This window comes from Cordyceps fumosorosea (genome assembly GCF_001636725.1).
Source record: "Cordyceps fumosorosea ARSEF 2679 chromosome Unknown scaffold_1, whole genome shotgun sequence".
NCBI lineage: Eukaryota > Fungi > Ascomycota > Sordariomycetes > Hypocreales > Cordycipitaceae > Cordyceps > Cordyceps fumosorosea.
In genome coordinates this window covers 1,414,983-1,426,315 of record NW_017387301.1, presented here as the reverse complement: position 1 = coordinate 1,426,315, position 11,333 = coordinate 1,414,983, and the positions used below count along the sequence as shown (strand labels likewise).

Below are 11,333 nucleotides of genomic sequence, written 5' to 3'. Positions count from 1 at the left end.
AAAAAAAAAAAAAAAAAAAAAAAAAAAAAAAAAGTTGACGCGTCATCTCGAGCTTACAAGTTCTTCTTAATGTCCTCCGCCGCGCCTTTCGCCTTGCCCTTGGCCTCCTCGGCCGCTCCCTTGGCCTGGCCCTTGAGTTCCTCCGCCTTGCCGGCGGCCGACTTGTCCCCCATGGCGCTCTCCGACGCCTGCTTCACCTTTTGACCGGCCGATTCTGTTTTGTTCTTGATCAGTTGCAACGTTTCTTCCTTGGGAAACTTTTCCTGCTTACCGGCCGCGTCGATGCCGTCGACAATCTTGCCGCTCACGGCCTTGTCCACCGTTCGGATGCCGTCCTTGACCGTCTCGGTGGCCGTCTTCTGGTAGGCGGCCGTCGTGGAGAATGCGCGCGGCAGCAAGGCGCGAGAGGCGGACCGGAAAGCAAAAGACATGATGAATGCTTTTCTTGATTTTTGTATTTTCAAGTTGTTCAATTGAGATGATAAATTTGGTAAATGAAATGAATCGAGACAAGTGATGGAAATAAAAAGGACAAGAAACTCTCCGGGCTGTTTTGTGCTGATACATATACTTGCTGGGTTGGATGGACCGACCCTGGTAAACGCTGCTACATACATACTTACTTACATAGATACATAGATACATAGGTGCCTGGTCATTGACGTCACCTGGGCATCACGACGCTCACTTGTCGCGCCACCTTGGTTTGGAAGCCATTATCCCGTTTCTGGCGCAAGTCTTGTTGGGAAAAAGAGACAAAGCGGTAAACTTACATAAACAACTACCCGAAAAAAACAGAGCAAGTTGAAAAAAAAAACATTTAATAGCGGGCATGTCAACCTGACCAAGCTGCGTTGCCACCAGGACCCGGGGGCCCCGGGGGGGGGGGGGGGCAGCAAGAGATCGATAGCACGTCTGCTCTGCCACCTCACATTGCAGGGACAACACAATCAGCTCATTTTTGGTTGGTCAAAATGTCCAGTGTTGATTCATTATTAATTGCTAGCACGTCTGCTGCTTCACAATCGACTATTCTGGAGTCTGCTTCTGGACAAGTCGCTTGGAATACAGTTTCAGCTGCTCTTACCAGAGTCCTCCTTCAAAGCCACGATGCGGTTGAGCACCACCTTATCCTCCGTGCTGTCCGAGTCACAAGCCTGTCAGGGAGCAAGGCACACCACATTAGCATCAAGGGTGAAGGCAGGGCACAAGTAAGCGCAGGCAAGAAATCACTTACAAAGTAGGCAACACGCACGCCCTGAAATCGGATACTCTCTGGTCCAACAGTCCCTGGTCTCCTCAGATTCTGCCCGAGGCCACGGCGCGCGGCGGCGCACGTCGTAGAAGCCTCTTTCAGTCATGGCGCTCGGCCAGATCGTCTCACTGTTGGGGTTGATATCGTTCATAAACCCTCCGGCCAGGATTTGGGCTGAGCGGACTCGAACAGGGACGTGTGAATACGCACTTCAGCCTTGGGCGAGCCTTCAGGGGCACCCACTGGATAAATGTCTTTGGCTTGTTGCCACCCTTGTCAAAGACGGCTCTCATTTCCGTGACGGCTCCGGTCGCCTCATCCTTGGCAAAAGAAATAGCCTTGACAGGATACGGCATTTGAAGGAGACCAACAATCTTGCCTGGAGCGAGACGGAAGTAGTCCTTGCTGTCAACCTCGCGAAAGTCTGAGCGATCGATGTAGACAGTCTTTGTCAGCCGAATTTTACGCGATCCCATGTCTGGATCCTTGGGACAAAAACGGTACGTCGAGATCTTGCTCCTCGGCGTCTTCAATCCCCAGTCGCACGGGGTCGAGAACAAGCATGAGACGAGGAACAGTCTTCTCGAGATACCGCCGAATTGACTGCTCAAAGCGTTTGATGTTAATGGAGACCAAGGCCTTGGTAACCCCGAGCTCATAGATGAAAGAAAGAAGCGCAGCCAGGGGTATTCCTCGTTGCCGTATCCCTTTAATCCCAGCCGCGTACCATCTTTTCATCTACCAACCGTCTCAAGTCTCTCTTGCTCATGATTGTGCCGTCGAGTTTCACGGGGCCATGTTCGCGCTGCATGGGCAGATGTTCAACAAGAAGCCTGTTTCTGGATAAGCTAATGCCTCATTATGCAGGCACGGGTCAATCAAGACGCTTATGCGGCCGGACGGAAAGGGAATACATACTGGTTTAGCCATTCGTAGCTCTCTCGAGACATGATGAACTCAGTTGTACAAAGGCTGTGCGTAATACCCTCAAAGCTATCACACAAGCAATGTGCAAAATTTCCTTTTACGAATGTAAGAAATCAGGCAAAGAGTGATGCGTACATGGAGGTAGCCATTCGGCCCAGGTGGGAATCGCGTGACAACATTCTCTGATGGACGAAGCTTGTACACGTCGGCCAGAAACCCCTGTTTGAACATGAAGTCGGGGTCGAAAGTTGTTCCGTCGGCTTTGGCCAGTGTCTGCTTGCTGTCGCGCAACATGGCCGCCGGGACCTTCTTGGCCCTCTTCTGCGTACGCTTCTTGAGCTCACTCTTGGAAACCATTTCCCCGGTTTCCGTGTCCAGCTGAAGCTTGACAGTGTTCTCGGCACTGAGTTCAGCCGCTCGAGATGGCTCCTAGCGTGCTGTCGTTTACCTTAACACGCTCCTGCACTCGCGTGAATTAAATCTGGGTGCTGGCCCATCTTTGGTCTTGATTTCTGTCAGGGATTTATATCTATTCTTTTGATTCTATGACTAATGATGGTCTGACCAACAACTGAAGTCATACACAACATCCTGCCCGAGCCTACTTACTACCTGCGCTATCGAACATGCTTAAATCGCACCGCACAGATAAAGAGCCTGACGAAAGGTCTCGGTGGTTTCTTCTATACGAGCAGGCTTTAGCCTGTGAGCTTGCTAAGTAGCAAAGTGAAGAAATACCTACTGATCTATTACTGGTGTTCTGGGATGTGTCAGCTGTCAGGGCGGCCAGCTCACGTTGCCGGTCCTCAGCTTTTTTACTTATGGATAGGGCTATGAGTCTCTTATTATCATCATGGTCAAGTTCTTTGCTTGATTTGTTCATTGATTTTTTTTTTTTGAATGGTAGCCAATCCTATCCTCTAGGTATTTTTACTATATTACAGTAGTTTACTTGGCAAGTCCGCCGCCGTCGTCTTTTAATATACATAGTGCCGGTACGTCTATATAAATCGGTCTTGTTGCACATATACAACCCGTAAATTATGTACACATCTAATCAACACGCAGGCTATCAACCTTGGCGCGCATCACACTCTCCGCCGTGGACGGGTCTATCCTCTCCGTCGGACCCAGCCGCATCATCTTGCCTACCAGCCACATGAGCTTGCCCTGCGGAAACTTTTCGTAGTGGACAAACTCTTGCAGGACCTTTCCTTCACCCTGCATCGCCTCCTCGGCAATGGCGATGTACTCGTCCCGTGACAGCTCGTGGAACCACAGATTATGCGCGTCAATGGCCGACGTCACGTCGCCGTCCCCCATCTCCCCGAGGTGAATCGCCACGAGGAGCTCCTTGGCCACCTTGCCGGTGATTTGCTTCAGGTAGAGATGGTGTAGGAGCTGGGAAAGGAGAAAGGCGGGAACCTGGGTACACTCGCCCTCTTGCGAAAAGGTGAGCTCGCCCGAAGCTAGCGGCCCGGCCTTGGAGGTCGTGAGGCGACCGAACTCGTGAATGACCCAGTTGCCAACCAGAGTCGCATAGCTCTTAAAGTCTGGCTTCGCGCATGAGCTCTCAAGGCTCTCACCAAGAATGTCGAGAACACGGTAAAAGTATTGGACCCGAGCACCGTTGTCCAGCGTAATCAGGGAGAGCGCATCCTTGGCAGTGAGACCGTAGTCAGCCACCAGACTATCAAGCTCCTTGTCGGGAAGCACGGCAAGTGATTCTTGTAGATGCTGGACCAGGTCTTTTCCAATGACGAGCGGTTCAATATCAGGATCTGGCATATAGCGGTAGTCGACCTCGCCCTCCTTGCCACGCAGCCTGCGTGTCTCTGTAGAGCCAACAGCCCAGCCTCGTGTTTCACCAGCAATGACACCGCCAGCTTCAAGCTCGCGGATTTGCCGATCTCTCTCGGCGATGATGGCATCTTCTACAGACTTGACGGTACTCAGGTTCTTGATTTCTGTTCGTGTTCCAAGCGGAATGTTTGGGTTTCCAGTTCTGCGTACCGAAACGTTGACATCGGCACGCATGCCGCCAGTCTCCATGCCTGATACGCAAGCATCTACCGTGTTTAAAAGAAGCTGAATTTTTCGTACAAATACGGCAGCTGTTCTGGGATGGTGCATCTCGGGCTCTGTAATGATCTCGATCAGAGGCACACCGACACGGTTAAAATCTAGCCACTGAATGTTGCCCACTTGAGCCAGTGTCTTGGCTGTATCTTGCTCAAGCTGAACTTGCTTGATGCGGACTGTAACACCTTCGCCATCCTCGGCTGCAATGCCGTCTCTAGCCAGCAGGGTGATGTGACCATTCTTGGCAAAGGGCTGGTAGTACTGGGTGATCTGGTAACCAGAGGGCTGATCCCACCAAAAGTAGTGTTTTCGGTCGAAGCGACTGAGCTCCTGGATCTCGCAATTGAGGGAGAGGGCGGCGCGGAGAGCGGGAATCAGGGTTTCCTTTTGGAAGCGCGGCTGGCTACCGGGCATGGCGATGTCAAAGAGCGCTACATGACTGTTGGGGTCGTCGTTGAATGAGGTGATGGCGGGCGAGAAGAGCTTGCGCGGGCTGTTGAGCTGGGCGTGGATCTCGATGCCGACGGTGAGCTCCCAGCCGTCGACGGTCTGGTTGTCCGACTTGGGCTTCTTCTTGCCCTGCTTCTTGGCGAGCCTGGCCTCATCCTTGAGCTTCTTGCGGAAGTTGGGGTGGGCAAGATCGGGTGTAGGTGTCGCGGCAGTATGCGGTGCGCCGTGGAGGTGTCTGACTCGATGCGCTGTCGCGGTGGTAGATCGGACGAGAAGTGGTCGTGTTACTGAATGGTGGACAGCATACAAGCAACCGTGTGGCGAGAGGCGACCGGCGAGCAGATACCTGCTCAGGTCTGTGACTGTTTGGCGCGGCATTGGGCGAACGACGGGACGGAGGGCAGGACTTGTGGCCGAGGATGACGTGTTTTCTTCGAGTCCGACGTCGGCGAGAGGGGTAATAAAGAGAATGAGTGGTATGATTCACAGCAAATGTGCGCAAAGTTCCATGCGCGACGGGATTGGACAGAGGAGACGGGCTGAAAGGGACCCAAGACTCTGGGTTGGGTTGCCGTTTCTGGGCCCCCAAGTGGTGGGCGCGCCTGGGTGATTTGCAGAGTCTGGGCTGGCTTCCTTGAAATTCCGAATCCGAAACACGAGGGGTAATTGAGGCTTGCAGGAGGGAGAGTCGAGGGCCAAGGGAAGCGATGGCGAGGGGGGCAGAGGAGGATAAGTGGTGGGCGGTGGTGGACAAGTGGTGGGCGGTGGTGGACAAGTGGTGGACAAGTGGTGGAAGGAAAGAGCTTGGTGGTGGTAATAAGTGAAGGTACTGTATGTACTAAAAGGATGTATGTACATAGTTATGTACTGTACATACATAGGTGGTGGTGATGCAGGAAATGCTGTGGTGGGCCTTTACAAGAAAGTGGCAAGTGCCAGACGGGCCCTTGGTAGGTACAGTACCTTCCTTTTAGTTACCTCATTAGCTATGTACATATGTCGCGCCGTCCAACGGTGCTGCATCATCTGCATCCCTCGCAAACAAACATCAACACAGAATCGCACACTGAAAATTTTTCCCGTCAGCTTTGCTCCCTCTGATTTTTACAACCCTCTCGGAAATTTTCTACCCCTGACGTGACACATTGTTCTTTTTATAGTTGGGCATCAACTAGGCAGACGCTGCCTTGGCCACCACGATGACGACTCGGGACTCTCTCTTTCTCGCCTGCTCTCAACACCATGCCAGCCCAACCAACCAGCGCCAGCCAGAGCTGACAAGAAGCCAGCCAGACTCACCACAGTGCAACCTGCATATATATATAGTAGCACACTCACTATATCGTCGCCCTATTTCGCTATACCATCTACCACTACATCCTTTCTACCTCCTACTTGCCGCTGCCGCCGTTACCCCTCCATTCTAAACGTGCTGCCAATAAAAACGACTGTCCGCTCTCCCGTCTCTCATCAAAACGAACCGCCGCGCAATGCAATACCAGTCCTCAATCTTTCTCATGTCGAAACTGATTCTCACTGCGCGCTTCATTTCTACACGCTACTCCCAGACATACAGCCACCTTGAACTCTGCCTTGCATCATATGCGCCCCCGTGAACCACAGACAGCCCACGTGAGCCGCCGGAGGTAGGCATAGTGGTTGCAGCGGCTGGTGCTACGGCCAAGCGACAAACTTGCTTTTATTACGCTGCCAGGTCTAACCTCTGGGCAGCTTTCTTCTTTGTCCTCTTTCTTCTTCTCTCTTATTCTATTTTCTGTTATTCATCATTGCTCTCAGTTTCGGAACCGGCTTGTGTCCTCGCCCAAAGAGCCTCTCTGTTATACCACACCGGCCGCACATAGACTCTCGCTCTGCCAGCCTTTAAAACTGCTCGGAACCGCTCACCATATATGAAATTTAACAGGTCCCTGGGATCCATGGCATCCAAGGCTGGGCCGTCCAGTGGTAAAAGAAGTTCACTCAGCCGAGCACCTTCATCCCGCCGGAGGCACGGCCGTGCCGTAACCATGGAGGACGTAATGGACGCCGAGGACCATCTTCACCGGATTTCGCACGCTTCAACCCCTGGAATGGGCTCTGCTGCCAGAGAAGTATCTCCAGAGTTCTATACCTATACCGGAGGAGAGCCCCGTGCCTTTCTTGAAGCCAACCATGTCAGGGAGCAGACTGCCCAGGCGACCAGCGAGGAAAAGGCCCCCCCCAAAAAACTAGCCACGGAAGAACCAGCTCCGGAAGGGGAGTCAAAAGTGACATCTAATGCTTCAGGTGAAGATCAGCATGCTCCAAAGTCGGATGCTGCCGGTACTTCTGCTTCGGCAGAGACCAAGGACCCATCGCCAACCCCTGGCGCCGCGGAGCAGAAGGCCGATGAGGATACTCACACTTCTGAGGCAGGAAGGCCTCCTACTATGCGATTTGCAGGAAGCCCTATGCCCCAGTCTCATTCATTCCAGAGTCCCATGGGACCGTGGGCGCATCCCCACCCCGCTTTCGGCGGAGGCATGCCCGTGCCGCCGCCCTACCGGCCCTTCTATCCACCGGGGATGATGCCGATGCCGATGCCAATGCCGCCGATGCCTTCGATGCCTCCGATGCCGCCAATGTCTCCTCCGCCATTTGGAATGCCCCGTCCACCCATCATGTCTCCCAAAGGACAAATGGCTCGCCTCGAGGCCCGCCTTATGAGCGGCTACGAGCTCCTGGCATCTCGACTTGCCGAGGGGTCCGAGTCGGATTTTCCCGTACCACCCATCTACCGGCGATTCAAAGAGTTCCGCCACCGCATCATGGTGGATCTGAGTGACGAGATTAGCGCCCTTGAAGAGAAGATGAAGCAACTTGACGACCTGGACAGCGAGAACCGTAGATACGGAGACGGATTCCTTCCGGCCTCTCGGCGGCTCGACGAGTCAGAGCCAAACGAAGTGACGACAACCAGGAGACAAATCAGAGACCACGCTTCGAATAAGCTACTGCAGTACTGTAAGTTGGCGCTACTAACCGTTCACCGGCTCCCCTTTTCCCTAGCACAGCAACTAACAGTACCTTTACAGCCACGCAGCTTGACATGTACAAGAAGGCTTGCAAGTTTAGAGACGCACTGCCGGAGGAAATCCACGACTACAGGTCTTTCCTGGCGACCAACGCACCCATCGTCCCCAACGAGGCTCGCTTCCTCGACAAGGCGGGTGACCTGATGTGCCTGGCCGACCCGCCGTACTACCTCGACATGGAGAGCATGAGCGACAACCACACACCGGCCGCACGCACGCCGCGACTTCTCGAGGCCCCGACGGCGCCCAACCCCATGACTGTTAGAGGCGCGCTGGAGCAGGCGCGCGAAGCGGCGGCGGCTGCAGCGGCGCGGGGCGGTGGCACCACCACCATAACCACCGCTGCCACTACTAATACAGGTGCTGCCGTCGGTAACGGTAGCACGGGTAGGCGCCCGCGGCCGCTGAGCATGGCCGTGCTGCGGCACATGATGGTGGGCGTATGCATGGCCGTCATCCTCCCGATCCTTAGCTTCCCCGTCATTGCCGGATTCGCGAGCCGGATGACGGTGGTGATGCTCGTCGGTCTGGGCATGGCCGTGCTGGGCGTGCAGTCAGGTGCGTACGACGTGCTGGCCGGCCGGGCGAGCCCGGTGGACGGCGCGGCCGCGTTGGGGATATACGTGGGTTTTATGACGATTGTGGCCCTTACTTTTGGATGATAAGGGTGATTATGATTATGATGCTGATGATGATGCCGATGATGATGATGCCGACGATGATGTTTATCATGTTGATGATCATGTTGTTGGATGGGTTTTTGGATTTACTTTTATTTTTCGCATTGATACACGAGTTGCGCTGAACATACCCCGACGTTGTTTTCACGGATGATTCGTTACCTATTGGTGTCTTTTTTTACAACGTGAAGGATCTGCTAACAATACTTCTTGTTTCTAGCCGTCATGGTGCGTGCGTTCTGTTGTACCTGGGGATACCCTGCACATGTCCATCGCATCGCCTCCCTGCTGTAGCTTACTGAAATGCCCTGTCACTACGTACGAGGACTGATATTGCCCCCGGCCCCAACATACCACTCCACTCACTTACACGCATCACCACATAACTAGGTAGTTCACAGTCCCCAGTCATCTCTGTTCCCATCCTCTCCACCACACATCCGCCCAAGTTCCACCGAAGCCCAGCCCTAGCCCTGCACAGCCTGTAAATGACTCAATAACGAAGCCCGCCCCAACAACCAATGGGCGAATGGTTTAGTGGTATAATACTCCCTTAGCATCTCGAACCTTGCTCTCTTCCAAGAGCCTCGGTGTCGATTCGTTTATCTGGGAGTGGTCCGGGGTTCGATTCCCCGTTTGTCCATCCTGAAGCTTCGCTTTCACACATTTGCGGGCGAATGGTTTAGTGGTATAATACTCCCTTAGCATCGGTCCAATTCGATTGGGAGTGGTCCGGGGTTCGATTCCCCGTTTGTCCAACAATCAGGAAGCAAGTTTCTTTTTTTGCTGTTTCTTTATTTTTAAAAATTCTTTTTTTTTGGTTGTCGCTTGTAGTGATGAGTAAGCGCGGCTATGAGCCGAGCAGATGAGATAGATGTCCTCGTCCAGCTGGACTGACCTGCATGCACACATGCTTCTTCTTTTTAAATTTACCGAATGTCATGCTAAAAGTCTCTCCTCGGCGGTGCGAATTAATCATGTCTGTCCTACGTGTCTCTCACAAACTTGTGTGGCTCCGTTTCATAAAGCGAAAAGCCATGTGCGACAAAGAGCGTGAATACTGCGATGCTGACTGCTGAGGAGAAGGATGACTACATCTTGGCGCATTGATGGCAGGTTCATGCCTATATATACCCACCAGAGGAAACGAGAAACTCTCAAAATGAGTGAACGTTTCTCCCGTGCTTGCTGCCAAACGAGGCCACAGGGCTGTGCCACGTATAACTTCCCCCCCCCCCCCTTTCTGCCTCGTCGTATCTCGCATCTAAGCCTCTCGACTACTCAGCTGTGATTCACCCGAGACTAAGAAATTCACGGACCCGTTGGCGACGGGGGGGCATAGCGGCTGTCAGCAGCAAACGGACGAGGGACGCGAGAGAACAAGAACCCAGCCTCCCTCCGGGTGATGCAACAAACGGGCCATTGTTTATTGTTTTGGAATTCAGATCCGACGTGGCTTGTGCGCAAGGGATCTTGCAGTTACTGATTCTGTTTGCCTGTTTCTGGCCCTGGTGAGCGGGCTAAGAAAAGTGAACGTCCTCTGAACCTCTTGCCTCCCAACCCCATTCTCTCTCACCACTTCAACAACATTACACTTGCACAACTTCCTCCTCCATCGCCAGAAAAAAGCTCCTTCTTCAATCACCAAAAGCTGAAAAAAGTTCTTCGAACAAGATACCCCCTTTGGTGAGTTTCTGTTCTTCATCGCTGTTGTGGCTTCCTTTCGCTGACGAGGATCAGGATCACCGACTTCACACACACCCGCGTCACGATGCCTCGTCTTGCGAACCTCGCTGCTTTGCTCGCCGCCGTTGCACCGGCTCTCACCACCGCCGCCCTCTGTAAGTACGCCAACAAAGAAAGCAACATAAAAAAAAATCTACTCGCTGCTCTTGCCGGGACTGACAAACCTCCCAGCGGATGGCCAGTACACCGAGACCATCGGTCCCCAGGAGCTTGGCAGCACCACCATTGACGGTAAGAGATGTAACCATCCAGCTCAAAGTTTTCGCCCTTCATCTTTTCTGACAGTCCTCCCGCACAGGAACCATGGTCTACTCCATGAACCACTGCTCCATCGTCCACAGCACCCAGTGCCACACCTCGCTCTCCACCGCCGGCCCGGCTCCCACCACTACCGGCAGCGCCCCCGGCTACTCCTCCTCCTCCTCCTCCGAGCCTCCCGCTCCGAGCTACGGCCAGCCAGACACCAGCAGCGATGCTTCCTCCGTCCCCACGACCACCACCGACGGCGCCGAGAACACGACCACCCCGGGCCCCGAGGAGTCCGTCACCACCGGCACCGGCACCACCACCACCACCACGGAGGAGGCGGCCACCTCGACCTCCAAGGTCCCCGACGTGCCCACCGGCGCGGCCGTCATGGGCGCTCCTGCCATTCTCGGTAACGTCCTTGTGGCTGCTGCCCTTGCTGCTGTTGCTGTCTAGACAGGAGCCCGCCCACGTCAGACACTTGCTTGATTGGTTCAACTTTTGAGTGAGATTCTTCTTTTCTTTGTTCTTGCTATAATGCCCAGAAATGCAATCGGCAAGGATTTAATACGTACGAGGTGGCGTTTGAGTCACGTAGCTCTCGGGCTGCCTCTTGCTCGTTGCCGATCTATAACCTCGGAGGTGAACACAACATGGACTCTGGTTTACATGAATGAATTGCGCGCTCAGGAATAGCACAAAAGTACACAGTATCAGTCAACCGAATTGACAATCAACCCCGACCTCCCCGTTGCATGGTGAAATGCTGCCCGCAACGCATAATGACGCTCAAATCGATTGGTATCTAGATGCTAGTATACAACAAACGGCCTTGTCAGCCCGGTATCTTGAAGCAAGAACAGAAAGACCATC

General features: G+C 53.6%; 5 protein-coding genes across 5 annotated transcripts; 2 read left to right on the top strand and 3 right to left on the bottom strand.

Annotated features, from left to right (window-relative positions):
* Window positions 1–53: 53 nt before the first annotated feature.
* Window positions 54–431, bottom strand: ISF_00469 (hypothetical protein; the record flags this gene model as incomplete). Its single annotated transcript, XM_018844076.1, has 1 exon — window positions 54–431. The coding sequence occupies one exon, from the start codon at window positions 429–431 to the stop codon at window positions 54–56; it is 378 nt and encodes a 125-aa protein (XP_018708526.1).
* Window positions 432–1,073: 642 nt separating this feature from the next.
* Window positions 1,074–2,539, bottom strand: ISF_00468 (glutaminyl-tRNA synthetase; the record flags this gene model as incomplete). Its single annotated transcript, XM_018844075.1, has 6 exons — window positions 1,074–1,157; window positions 1,238–1,258; window positions 1,338–1,383; window positions 1,466–1,701; window positions 1,760–1,858; window positions 2,318–2,539. 6 exons carry the CDS (start codon window positions 2,537–2,539, stop codon window positions 1,074–1,076), a joined length of 708 nt encoding a protein of 235 aa, XP_018708525.1.
* A 696-nt stretch (window positions 2,540–3,235) lies between these two features.
* ISF_00467 (glutamyl-tRNA(Gln) amidotransferase, B subunit) lies at window positions 3,236–5,092 on the bottom strand (the record flags this gene model as incomplete). Its single annotated transcript, XM_018844074.1, has 1 exon — window positions 3,236–5,092. One exon carries the CDS (start codon window positions 5,090–5,092, stop codon window positions 3,236–3,238), a length of 1,857 nt encoding a protein of 618 aa, XP_018708524.1.
* A 1,649-nt stretch (window positions 5,093–6,741) lies between these two features.
* On the top strand, window positions 6,742–8,450 carry ISF_00466 (hypothetical protein; the record flags this gene model as incomplete). The annotated part of the gene is made up of 2 exons (XM_018844073.1): window positions 6,742–7,717; window positions 7,789–8,450. The coding sequence occupies 2 exons, from the start codon at window positions 6,742–6,744 to the stop codon at window positions 8,448–8,450; spliced, it is 1,638 nt and encodes a 545-aa protein (XP_018708523.1).
* Window positions 8,451–10,239: 1,789 nt separating this feature from the next.
* Window positions 10,240–10,916, top strand: ISF_00465 (hypothetical protein; the record flags this gene model as incomplete). Its single annotated transcript, XM_018844072.1, has 3 exons — window positions 10,240–10,309; window positions 10,386–10,445; window positions 10,513–10,916. 3 exons carry the CDS (start codon window positions 10,240–10,242, stop codon window positions 10,914–10,916), a joined length of 534 nt encoding a protein of 177 aa, XP_018708522.1.
* Between the last annotated feature and the right edge of the window lie 417 nt (window positions 10,917–11,333).